General features: G+C 36.4%; 1 protein-coding gene across 2 annotated transcripts in view; it reads left to right on the top strand.

The window, feature by feature from the left end:
* usp6nl (USP6 N-terminal like) overlaps positions 1-13,490 on the top strand; it is a 118,248-nt gene that overhangs the window by 92,301 nt on the left and 12,457 nt on the right. For both annotated transcript variants that reach the window (XM_059325776.1, XM_059325775.1), the window contains 6 exons: positions 701-740; positions 1,320-1,400; positions 6,255-6,362; positions 7,695-7,804; positions 10,356-10,404; positions 11,926-12,046. In XM_059325776.1, the coding sequence (XP_059181759.1) occupies positions 701-740; positions 1,320-1,400; positions 6,255-6,362; positions 7,695-7,804; positions 10,356-10,404; positions 11,926-12,046 (509 nt within the window). The remainder of the gene's footprint in view (positions 1-700; positions 741-1,319; positions 1,401-6,254; positions 6,363-7,694; positions 7,805-10,355; positions 10,405-11,925; positions 12,047-13,490) is intronic.

The raw sequence follows: 13,490 nt of genomic DNA, 5'->3' as shown, positions 1-13,490 counted from the left end.
ATTGTTTGAAATCTCTGAAGAATCTCATCATAGTGTACACACACCGGCAGTAGCCCCCGTGGCCCTTTCAGAATTTCCCCAGAGTTTTATCTATTATTTCATAATGACTTACCAATTATTTCCTGGAAAAAAAGAAAGAAGTTTCGTGCTAATTATAGAACAAAAGAGACAAAGTTTGTCATATATTTTGAGGAAAATGTAGCTTTCTTTTAGCTTTTTGATCCTTGAATGCAAAAACATCCTTAAAAAACGGAAAATATAACCGTGCTGTCATTTCTCATCCTGACTTTGAGCGACGCTGTTTTGTGCAACATGAAAGCGTTCTGCTGACCTCATTATAATCTGTGCATTGTGTTTACTTTGCTAAGCGGCAGGTAGGATTCAGAGCAGGAGAAATGAGAGAGAGTGGCTGTGCAGAGAGACTCCTGCAGGGACTCTGAGACGGAGATAAAGCGAGGAGGAACTGAGGAATGTCTAATGTGTTATTTCCTGTTTGTGTGATCGTTGACATGTTTGATGTTCCTGTCGGAGAGAGTGAGACGAGCTGACCCACAGATCACTGCAGCGCTGTTTCATCCTCACTGTTGACTAAACTATGATTCTTCTGCTGCACATATGACAGCAAGGACACGACTAAAAATAAACTGGAGGTGAAGAGAAGACTATTTATCTGTTCTCTGTCTTTGTCTTCTCTCCTCAGTCAGAATGAACTTCCATCCTACGACTCAGTGGAGGAAAAGGTGAGTGACTTCATCACCTCTCTGTAAAACTTTCAGGCCCTTTTTTACTCACTGTGTCCTTGTGTTTCACTGCAAAAATATAAAATATATATATAAAGTCCTGCAGCTCTATGGAATCAGCACAATCATGGCTAGAAGTGGGAACAACTCAAATGTGTCTTTGAGCAAAAATAACACAGTTAGAATGACAGAAATCAAAAGTCATGAGTTGAATTTCTATGATACATTATTTTTTAAAGATGGGAATAAACTGGAATTTATATATAGATACTTTGTCACAATTATTGCACACAAAAAATTGACACAAAAGTCCTATTCTTGATCCCAAAGTAGCACAAAACAACAAATTGTGCTTCCTGCAGAAAAACATGAGCTCATGTGTTTATAAAACGTGAGAAAGCAGATCAGCGTCTGACAGAAAAAGCTTTAATTGGAGCGTCTCTTTGCCTTTGAACACGCAGAATAAACACAGAATAAAGAGTTCTCTGACAGCAATTCCCTGCAGACGTCCACCCAGCCGCAGAGAGGAAGTCATTAATGTGTCTCTTCTTCTTCTTCTTCTTCTTCTTCTCTCTGCAGCAAAAACACGTGGAGGTGGAGAGGACCACCAAGTGGCTGAAGATGCTGAAGAGCTGGGACAAATACAAGAACAGTGAGAAGGTCAGCTGCTGTTTTTCAGACATCTTTCTTCTTTTTCTTCTTCTTCTTCTTCTTCTTCTTCTTCTTCTTCTTCTTCTCCTTCTTCTCCTTCTTCTTCTTCATGCTCTCAGACTTCTCAGACGGATCTTTCCTCCATAAATTTGTCAATGTTCTGCAGGAATAAAGGAAGTAAAAGTAACATTACCACTCTGCAAAAATACCCAGTTACAAGTAAATTGCTGTAATATTTCACTGATGTAAATGTACTTTAAAGTATTAAAGTACAAGAACTTGTTGGCTAGATTGGTGCGTTTTAAAGAGTTATTTTATTATTCAAGAGTCATGATGTTTTTTGTCACTAATGTGAAATACATAAATTTGCAACTTTTTTCTCTAAATATTACCTGAAGTTACCAAATATAATTCTTTGCCTGATAAAGGGTTTAGTGCACGGCCCTATATGTGGCCCTGTGGTAGTGTCCATGAAAAATTGTGGCCCCCTGCAGCATTTAAGTATCTGCCTCCCACATGCACCATTAATAGAGCAGATATCAGTTGTGGCTGCATCATTAGAGCCTGTTTAGGTGCAGGTTGTGGTGTGGTGTTGCCTGCAGCGCTTCACCCTGTCCTTCACTTGTTCCCCGGCTTTCTGCAGGGACTCAGAGTGTCTGAAATGTGAAATGTACTCACCAGGAGCTCAGTGAGGCTGTTTCTTTGTTCCAGCCAAGGACACCGAGCAGTGCTCAGTCCTTCTCTAAAGCTTCAGGGACATTTCTTTCTTTCTTTCTCCCTCTCTTGTCGCGGGTCACGCTCCATACGTCTCTTTATTTTTCTCTCCTGACTCGCCGGCTGCTGAGAACATTTAGCCGGCAGTAGGAGAAGCACCAGAGAGAGAGCAGATGTAACACACTCGCCCAGTCTGGCTCCGGGTTGTTGTGTTTAGCAGAACAGTAATAATATTGCAGCATCAATGAGGTGAACACAGTGATGCTGCCGTTCTTCATAATAAGTGGCACAGTTAGATTAAATGTGTGTTTGTGTTGCAAGCTGCTCAGTGGCTGCTGATGCTGGTGGAGAGGTCTGTTTGTTGCATGAACATAAACGCTCTGTTACTGAGCTTCCTTCATTTTTATTCACCTTAAGACGATTTTGTTGCATTTCCAGTTTAGTTTTTTACCCCGTGGTTGTTTTTCTGCTGTAAAAAGACATAAGTTGCTACAAATTTGGCCCAAATTGTGGTAAATCATGCAGAGTTTCCCATAAGTGCTGGATGTCAGGACATTAAAACATTTCCATCATTTCTCGCCCTTTTGATGCCCAATCTGGACGTTATCACACTATTGATTGGTTGTGTATCACTGCAAGTCTGCAAGTAGTTGCCTAGTTTCTGTATTATTACATAGATAACTTCTTAAGTAGCTACTTAGCTAAATACTTAGCCAAGAAGTTAGCTAAGTAGTTAGCTTAGCAAGCAACTTAGCCAAGAAGTTAGCTAAGCAGTTAGCTTAGCAAGCTACTTAGCCAAGAAGTTAGCTAAGCAGTTAGCTTAGCAAGCTACTTAGCCAAGAAGTTAGCTAAGTAGTTAGCTTAGCAAGCTGCTTAGCTAAATACTTAGCCAAGAAGTTAGCTAAGTAGTTAGCTTAGCAAGCTACTTAGCTAAAAAAAATGGATATGGATCATTTTTCTCCCATTTGTGCATTAGAAAAGTAGTGACACAAAAAGGGATTTTATTTAAAAATTCAATGCACATTTAATTCAAACAATGTCCGATTTTTTGTTACCACCACAGCGCAGTGACTGTCTGGTGTATTTAATTTTGATTGACTAAAAAAATCTGTGCAACTTGGTGGAAACAATCTTTATGTGCTGTTTGTTCACTTTTTGTTGTTTGTCAGCTAACATTAGTGGTATTCTAAGCCAGGCCTCAGGAGCTTATTTATTGTTAACAACTTCAGGATTTGTGAGGACAAACTCAGGTGGAAAAAAATCATTTTTTTGTTTGTTAAAATCTGTAAAAACAACAAGCCGCTTGCATATGTACACAGTAAAGCTAAAGAGAAACCTGAACGGCACGGCTTTACAGAAATGTAAATGTTGACACACGTGTTCAAGCCTACAGACACACACACACACACACACACACACACACACACAGTCAGAGGATGATTAGTCTAACAGATGCTCTCATTGACTCGCTCATCAGAACCTAATTACAAAGGCTGTTGCACTACAAACTAGTGAGTCCCAAGTGTGGTGATAGGAGGCACACACACACACACACACACACACACACACACATGACCTAAAGTCATTAATTAACAACATAACAGACAACAGCTGATTTATGACTCGTCATTAAACCTCTGAACTCACATTCACATGTCTGTGTAAATCTATTTTCTCTGTGTTTTCAGTTTTATTGTAATATTGATATTGGTGGAAATACAGAAAGAATGAGGGAGACATGCAGGAAAGAGCTCTGAGCTGGATTCAAACCCTGTTCGCTGCTCACAAGGACTAACCAGGACGCCCCTCAATTAGTTGTTTTGTCTCAAAAATATCAGAAGACAGTGAAGAAAATACTCACAACCCTAAATAACATTTTTGCCTCCTGCAGCTCAGATTGTTATTTTATCTGTCTGATAACATAATGAAATTATTAATTCTTGTTCTGAAATTCTGCAAATCTCCGCCCTCTTCTTTTCTCAGTCTGTGGGGTAAAGACTGATGTGCATGCAGCCGGGACAACAAATACAGATTCAGATTTGTGTACAACCGTCTGTCTATATAATTAACAACTTACAAGTAAATTCACAAAGAAGCACAGCTGGAGACCGCTAACAAAGAGAGACAAGAGAGACAATGAAAGTGCAAACCCCACGAAAAAATGTACTCAACTTTGTTAAGCTAGCATTGCTTTATTTCAACCTAGCTAGCACGCAAGCTGATACAAATTAAACATCTTCACACAAAACGGCATTTAAAAAAAGATTGGGACTCCTCCTCCTCCTCTTTTCTTCTCTTTTGATACTGAGCACCGGAGAGCTTTGATGGACGTTTCATCTTGCAAGATTTATCAAAACATAACGTGTCTGTCACTTGACGTGACCTGACCTCTGTCACAGCGATCTGACCGTCTAAAGGGGGGCAAGGCAATGATCTGTGAAAGCGATCTGACCGTCTAAAGGGGGGCAAGGCAATGACCACACATCACGTGACTCAGCACCACATGTGACAAAATGTCATTGTTTATCTGTTTCTTTAATTTGTTAATATTTATTAATTTTAAGACAGAACACGAAGCGAGGGCGACAATGGGCATCGAAAATTATTATGGTTTATTTTTTTTCTCCCTCAAGGGTGACTGGCGACGCCCCTCCTGCTCTAGGCGACCGCCTATGCCTAGAGCCGGCCCTGGGCCTCAGTGACGTGCAGCAGGACTCCTCTAACTCCTAACAGATGTAGCAGCTGCTTTTATCTCACAAATGTTCCTAAAAACTCTGAGGAATCCCAGAGTGATCCCTGACGCAGCGTGCTGCTGCTCCGGCCTTCAGGACGTGTTGTCAACCGTCATTCTCAGTCCCAACACCTCCCTGATCTGCTCTATAACCGTTCCGGCCAGTCGGCTTTTAATAGCTGTGGACGGAGAATTCACTGCTGCGATTAGCTTTGCTGTTCCAGCAGTTTGGGTTTTAGGACTTAATCTTCCTCGCTCCGAGTTTGGAATGATTTTCCATCTCTGTCTTTGTGGGCGCTGGATGACTCGGGACTCTTTCTGCATGCAGAGCGCTCTCTGTTTCTCTCTGCCCACAATCTCTGCTGGAGCTCGTCCAGCCACATGGTCGCGCTTCACCTTCCAAAGCCCTCTGCTGCTCTGCTGCTCTGCTTCTGTTTCTATCTGTGGCATCTCTGACTCGCTCCCAGCCGCCTGCATGATGCTTTTCTCTCTATATTCAGTGTTTTTAGCAGCTGCCAGAGGCTCCGATCACATCTGAGAGCTCTGCAGCAGATAAACTGAGTTTCTCTCTCCCCTTCCTTCACCTCTACTGGCAACCTGTAACTGTGATCACGTCTTTTATTTACACGTCTTTTTACACACTGTAAGCACACAATTGTTCTTCAGAAGTTATTAAAGGTATTAACAGAGATAATTAACAACCAGGATCAGTGGAGCCACATTTTATGGCTCAAAGGATTTGAAAACAAGCTTTTTAAAAGATTATAAATCCTCAGATTTCACCTGACAAATTACATTTTCTGATGCTTTTGTACTTTTTAAATGCAGGACTTTTACACATAGTGGAATAGTTTAACAGTGGTATTAATAATTTTACTGAATTAAAGTATCTGAATATGCAAAATAACTGTAATCATTTTTTTTCTGGCAAAGAACTATATTTGGTAACTTCAGGTAATATTTAAAGAAAAGAAGTTGCAAATTTACTAGATTTAAAGTGGCAAATCTGCGTGAAAAAAGTCGCAGATTGACGAGAAAAAAGTGGGAAAAAAGCAACTTTTTTCTCACAGATTCACCACTTTAAATCTCATAAATCTGTGCATTTTTTCTCGTAGATTTGCCACTTTAATCTCGTAAACTTTTTTCTCAAAATATTATTTTCATATGTTTTTTTTACACATTCTGGCTGTATGTAATATCCTCCAATATTCTCTAGGGTTGAAATTTGGAAGTTGCAAGTATTTCAATGAGTGTCCTATTAAGGGTTAAAGCCGTCAGTGTGCTGTTGAGTTCCTCCAGGCCTGATGTTGTAATAAACTAAATGTTGGAGGTGTTTCTGAGCTGCAGCTCTTTGAAGATGTTGTGGAAGGTTTCTCTAACAAAGACCTCCTGCTGTCTGTGTGTCTGCTTCCTTCCAGCTGGTCCGGAGGGTCTACAAGGGGATTCCCCTGCAGCTCCGAGGGGAGGTGTGGTGTCTGCTGCTCGATATTCCCAAAATAAAGGAGGAGAAGAAAGACTTCTACGAGGTACGGAGCTCATCACAGCAGCGCCTCATAAAGATTCATCAGGAGCTCCTCGGCTTTATGAGATCTCTCTGAATGTTCACACTGTAAAGAACAGAGACAAACTTTGATCTCATTAGAAAGTTTAGCTGCCGGGATCAATAATATCTCTGTGGAGGGATCGTAATTATGAGTTGAGGCACGGGCGTAAACACAGCAAACAGAGAGGGGAATAGACACTGTGAGAGAGGAAATTTCTGTCAATAATAATCCATTTTTATCTTTGTGAAAATAAAACTTTATTTAATCCGCTTGGTGCAGAAATCAAGACACTTCCCAGACAATAAAACTGTTCATTAATTCAGCTTTTTACCCCAAATTAACATCATACATGAATAAGAAAGTGTGTAAAGTTCATTAAAGTTTCATATAATATAAAATAAAATGTAGCTGGATCATTTTTTTAACTTATTTATATAAATGCTCAATAATGTAGCACATTGGATTTTGAATTTTTCACACTAAAGCATTTTAAATGTGTTTAATTTCATTTTAAATATTCACTGAAATACTTTCTTAATAGAATTTTAGTTTTCTTTCTTTAATGTTGATGCAAAAATCTGACACTTCAGTCAAAAGTGTTTATTTAGTCAGCTTTTTAAGGAGTTGTACCCCTCATGGCATGTATAAACGTGCATAAAAGATCCTTTTTAACTTATTTAGATGAATGACCACCGGATTTTGCGGATTTTTTGTCATCCAAAATGTTCACTGAAATACGTTCTCAATAGATTTTGAGTTTTTTTTTAGTGTGACATTTTATTTTATCTGGTTGATGCTGACAAAACAGATTATTCAGTCAGCTTTCTAAACCCTTTTTTTTTTTCTTTTACCCCAAATTAACATCACACATGCATAAGAAAACTTAAATAATTGAAAGGAATGTTAAACATGAGATTTTGTAGTTTAAATGTTTCACGATTTATCTAAACTATATGAAAGATTACTTTCTGAATACATTTAAGGCAGAAAAGAAGCTGTTAAGTAGGTGAATTATCTTTAATTATTTGATTAAGTAGTTGTTCACTAGTTAGGGTTAGGTTTAAATGCAGTTCTGTTCGATGGCTTCATCAAAAAAATCTCCAAATTGTTCCAGACTCCAGATGGTTTCAAGATATTTTCCTGACTAACATTTCATTGAAAAACCTTTTTTTAGGCTGTGTATGTGATTTTTAGTTAGATTTCCACTCTTTTCTTAACTTGCAGAATCAAATATTGGTATTAAAGAAACTGTTTTTTTCTGTAGAGGACACTTAAAAGTTTAGATTTTTCCTCTTCTTATTGTTTCGTGTGCAGAAACTGAAGGCCCGAGCCCGAGGAATCTCCCCCGACATCCGTCAGATTGACCTGGACGTGAACCGAACCTACAGGGACCACATCATGTTCATGCACCGCTACGATGTCAAGTGAGTTCCTGCACAATCTACAGCTGCAGTAACAACCGTCCTTTAACTGTCTCATAGCAGAAACTAAACCTCAGTAACTGACCTCAGATTACAATCACAGAGAAACATTAAAAGCTGAAGAGCTGCTGGAAGGATGTAGGTTTGTTTTAGATACATTAAAGCGGTGAACAACATCTGAAACCTGGAAATTAATTTCAGCTCAGCACTGTTTCTAGGCATAAATCTGTAATAAAAACAAATATATCATCATGCTCAGTTATGTCTCTAAGTTGTTGCAGCAATTTCTGGGTTGATACCATTTGTTACAAACACTCTGAGCCAAATGTAAACTTTTTTTAAACTTTTTGATTAAAAAAATTGTCAAAATTACCTCAAGCAATAATGTTTGTGGGTCAGTTTGATGTTTAATTATCCAAAAGTGTCAGAACCTAAAAAAATCCCCAATAAACATTGTTTCTATTTCATTTATAACTCACACATTTTTTATAAAAATTACATGTTAATTTTTTATGTACATTGGAAAGACCTACATATAAAATACAATAGCTTTACATGACTTTGATTTTTTTACTTTTTTTATTTTACATTTAATTTTTTTTTATTTTTATGAAAAAATACTTTTCACATTTTTATTTTATTTTATTATTTGTAGTTTAATTTTAATTTTTGATTATACATTTTCCTTTTTTCTTTTTATGAAAATACTTTTATTGATTTTATTTTATTATTTTATTTTAATTTTTTAAAATTTTATTTTACTTTTTTTTTTTAAATACTTTTAATGATTTTATTATTTTTATTTTTATTTATTTTATTTTACAATTTACATTTTATTCTTTTTTATGAAAAAATACTTTTAACAATTTTTATTTTTATTTTTAAACTTCGAAATGGGTCAATTTAACGGCAACATAACACCAAGACTTTGAGGAACTCCGTTTACATTTTTCTATAATTTTGCATCAAAAACTGTTGACATTTTGTAGATTTCTGCAAGACTTTCATATTTTGGCAATTGGATGGTGAGCACTTCTGTTATGGAAATGGCTGAGAAGTATAATAGAGCAGGATTTGGCACTTAGCAGCAAAAATAAACTGCTATATAGTAGCTTTAAGTCTATTTTTGCATGTACCAGGTGTACTGTCATGCTTTAATTAAGTACATATAGAAAAATCAGAAGAAGCTGGTAAATCTGAAGCCACAGAACTTCCCCACATGGAAGTGAGACGCCTCATGTCCTCTTTTACTGCGTGTGGACTTCTGCTTCGTCAGGCTCTGATGCATCCAGCCGCAGCTCTCATACACTCCTATACGGGAACTACAAATGTTTTAACAGCCTAGTAATGTGCTTTTCACACTCCCGGTGGGAAATTAACGAGCATATTATTGCAGCTCTTCCAGCTCACGCTTCAGGTTCATGTGTGAGAATATTGTTCCTCACATTTATTGATTTTTACACCAGATGCTTGTGAATTAACCCTCTGAACCCCGAACGCATGTTTTCTTTAAAAGATGGGCACAAAAATCCACCGTTTATCGTAGAGAGAAACTGTAAAAACTGATAGTCCCTTTATCAAATTAGATCTGAACACTTTAACAACTTTTGTTTGCTGCTTTTTCTTGTTTCTCATGTTGTTTTAGGTGTTTTATTTCATGTTGATGATGTTTGATTTTATTTGAATAATCGCAGTTTGCAGCTGCAGGTTTTGCAAATAAGAGCACAGAGTAATTGCCAAAAATAAATCATTTATTGTAGAAAGAAACTGTAAAAACAGGCATTAACGTCGAAATATTAACTTTCGGACAGCCCTTCATTGGATCATAGATTATTAACGTTTCCGTTAGAAAAAGTGACCAAAACGAAGCTTAGAATTGTCATTTAAAATAAAGTTTTTGCACTAACCAGATCCTGTTAAAAACAATAAATTCTCCTCAGAGACACTGAAGACATGATTGATTCTGCTGAGACCAACGGTCACGTGACAAATATTCACTGAGAATCTGTTTACACAGAGCTGAGAGGAGAGGACAGGAGAGGCTGTTTACACAGAGCAGAGAGGAGAGGACAGGAGAGGCTGTTTACACAGAGCAGAGAGGAGAGGACAGGAGAGGCTGGAAACATGACAATACTTTAATATGTAGAATTGGAGACCCATTTTTTCCCAATATTTCTGACACTTGTGGACACTTAGAAAAGTGTTCTTAATATAAATCCCATTTTATTCCAATTTAAAAAAAAATAATTCATCAGAGAAATTCAACTTGCATTTTTTCTTTTTTACTGTGTTATTCTACACAAAGACAAGTTTGAGTTTTTCCCACTTCTGGCCATGATTGTGCTGATTCCACAGAGCTGCAGAACTTATAGATTTATAGAGATTTTATATATTGCAGTATAATACAAGGACACAGTAGGAGCAACAAACTCCCTGTAGCGGCTTGTTGGGGTTCAGAGGGTTAACTGGAGGTTAAAGATGTCCGTCCTGTCAGAATCCAGAACCAAAAGTATGAGTCCTGGACTCTGTGATAAGTGTGGTTTTGTGTTCTCAGGCAGCAGGCTCTGTTCCACGTCCTCACGGCCTACTCCATGTACAACACGGTGAGTCATCCACTCTGTCTGCACACAGCTGCAAAGGTTACTTTGTGTCTGGATTTTTCAACATTTTACTTCAGGTTTTGGATGCAAATAATGTCCACGTATTTTATCTTCTCCTCCCTCCCTACCTGAGACCCACAAGATTAATTTGAGCTCAGCACTGTTTCTCAAGATGTTCTATTCATAAATCTGTAATAAAAACACATTTATTTATTTATTAAAATGAAAAGTGACAGTGAAAAAGGGCTCAAAAGTATGTCTCATAAGTTTTGCAGCATCTTTTTGTAACAAGCATTTGGAGCCAAATTAAACCTATTTTTAACTCGAGAATTGATTAAAAAAAATGGTCAAAAAAACCCTTCAAAATACAACATTAAAGCACAAAGAGCTTTAGGAGCACCATAAAGAAATCCATGCTGTGATTCAGTATTAAAAAACTTTTTTGACATCTTGATGATTACTGCAACAATTTCATTTATTTGGCGTTGGATGGGGAGCACTTTTGTTGTGGAAACCGCTCATAAACCCCCTTATTTCCAATATATCTATGAATGCTCTAGGTCTCTAGTTTGTGGTTGTGAAGTTTCATGAGGCTGTGATTATCCTAGAGGTCATTTTATACACTGAGCTCAAGTTTTTAAAAAATGTTCTCCGTTGAGAAAGAAGAAACTGGGGTAAAACTATACATACAAACTTATACCAATATGAAGATAGAATTAAATTAATTAAGGATATGTTGATTATTGTGTGTTTGCAGGAGGTTCCAAACATTTGGTGCCAAATTTAACCTTTTTTTAACTCGAGAATTGACAAAATCCTCCAAAATACCAGATTGAGGCACCAAGAGCTTTAGGAGCACCATAAAGAAACCTGCTGTGATTCAGTATTAAAAAACGTTTGACTTTATTCTCCCCCATCTGTATTCTTATTTCTATTATTTATTATTTATTTTTATTTACTTATGTAGTATTTGTATCCTTTTTTTTATTTATTTTATTTTATTTATTTTTTATTTATTGTGTATTTAAGTTTCCTTCTTTCGTTAGTGATTTATATTTACTATTTGTGTTGTTTTACATGGTTTGGGGCAAATGTTCGGAGTCCCAGTAGTTATATGTATGTGATATTATATCTGAAAATAAATAAGGATAGTGTTGGAAAAAAAACAAAAAAAAAAAACAACTTTTGACATCTTGATGATTTCTGCAACAAATTCATTTATTTGCCATTGGATGGGGAGCACTTCTGTTGTGAAAATCGCTGATAAACCCCTTTATTTTCCATAAATCTATGAAAGCCATCCAGCCTCTGAATGCTCCAGGTCTCTAGTTTGTGGTTGTGAAGTTTCATGAGGCTGTGATTATCCTAGAGCTCACAGCAGCTCAAGTTTTAAAAAATGTTCTCCCCATATGCCAAACAGTTGAGAAAGAAGAAACTAGGGTAAAACTATACATAAAAACTTACACCGATATGAAGGTAGAATAAAATGAATGAAGGTTAATACTGATTGTTGTGTGTGTGCAGGAGGTGGGCTACTGCCAGGGCATGAGCCAGATCACAGCTCTGCTGCTCATCTACATGAATGAAGAAGACGCCTTCTGGGCTCTGGTCAGGCTGCTGTCTGGACACAAGCACGCCATGCACGGTAACCAGCGCTAGCCTGCTTACTGCACTCACTGTTAATGTCTACAACACTGTTAACGTCGCACTGACAAATATATTTGAGTAGCATACCAATACAATACTTTGACATTTTAGTCATTAGTTTAGTAATTTTGGCAACAAACTACACTGACATTTTTCTATTTGGTGGTCATTTCTGGACATATTTTTGCTCTAATATTTATGAACCATCTAGAGTATGACTTTTATTTCTTCAATTCTTCAATTTTGGACGTCTCAAAATATGGTGTTTTTCTGTCTTTTTTGGATAAAACTATGCCACTACATGCATCTACAGTGTAATCAGGCATTTTTTTTTTTTGCATTTTTAAGCATTTTGAGCATTTTAAGCGTTTTTGACGAATAAAGGCCTACTATAGTATGACTTTTTTTTCTTTTTGTCCCAATTTTGGACATCCCATAATATTTTATTTTTCTGTCATTTCTGGACAAATTATGCTCTAATATGTATCAACAGAGTATAATAAAGTTATTTTTAGCATTTTAAGGCATTTTAGAAGACTTTAGACTCTTTGATTTTTGTCCAATTTTTGGACATCCCATAATATGGTGTTTTACCGTCTTTTTTTGGACAAACTATACTACTACACGCATCTACAGAGTACAACTGGGCCATTTTTTAGCATTTTTAGGCATTTTAAAATTTTACCATTTTTGACAAAAAACAATATGGTGTATTTCTGTCATTTCTGGACAAATTATGTTCTAATATGTATCAACAGACTATAATAAAGTCATTTTTAGCATTTTCAGGCATTTTAAAATTTCACCATTTTTGACAAAAAACGACATGTAGTATGACTTTTTTGTTTTGTCCAATTTTTGGACATCCAATAGTATTCAAATTTTTTGTAATTTCTGGACAAATTATGCTCTAATATGTATTAACAGACTATAAGAAAGTAGTTTTTAGCTTTTTTAGGCATTTTAAATTTTCCCAATTTTTGACCAAAAACGACATACTATAGTATGACTTTTTTTTTTTTGTCCAATTTTTGGACATCCCATAATATGGTGTATTTCTGTCATTTCTGGACAAATTATGTTCTAATATGTATCAACAGACTATAATAAAGTAATTTTTAGCATTTTCAGGCATTTTAAAATTTCACCATTTTTGACAAAAAAAACTACATACTACAGTATGACTTTTGTCATTTCTGGACACACATGGACAAACAGTGTTTATACAACGTTTATTTATCTATCACAGTGGTATACATGTTAAAAACAGTGTGTATTCAACATGTTCAATGATAAAATCTTATCAGGAACACAATTAAGTCATCTAACTTGATCATAACAAGCACATGCCAACTCAGATTGGTCCAAAAAAAAAAAAAAGATAATAATAATTCACAGGTAAGGTGGATGCCTTTTGCTTACATTCTTTTTACAATTGGACT

This window comes from Centropristis striata, chromosome 22 (assembly GCF_030273125.1).
Source record: "Centropristis striata isolate RG_2023a ecotype Rhode Island chromosome 22, C.striata_1.0, whole genome shotgun sequence".
NCBI lineage: Eukaryota > Metazoa > Chordata > Actinopteri > Perciformes > Serranidae > Centropristis > Centropristis striata.
This window is presented reverse-complemented; position numbering and strand designations above follow the sequence as displayed.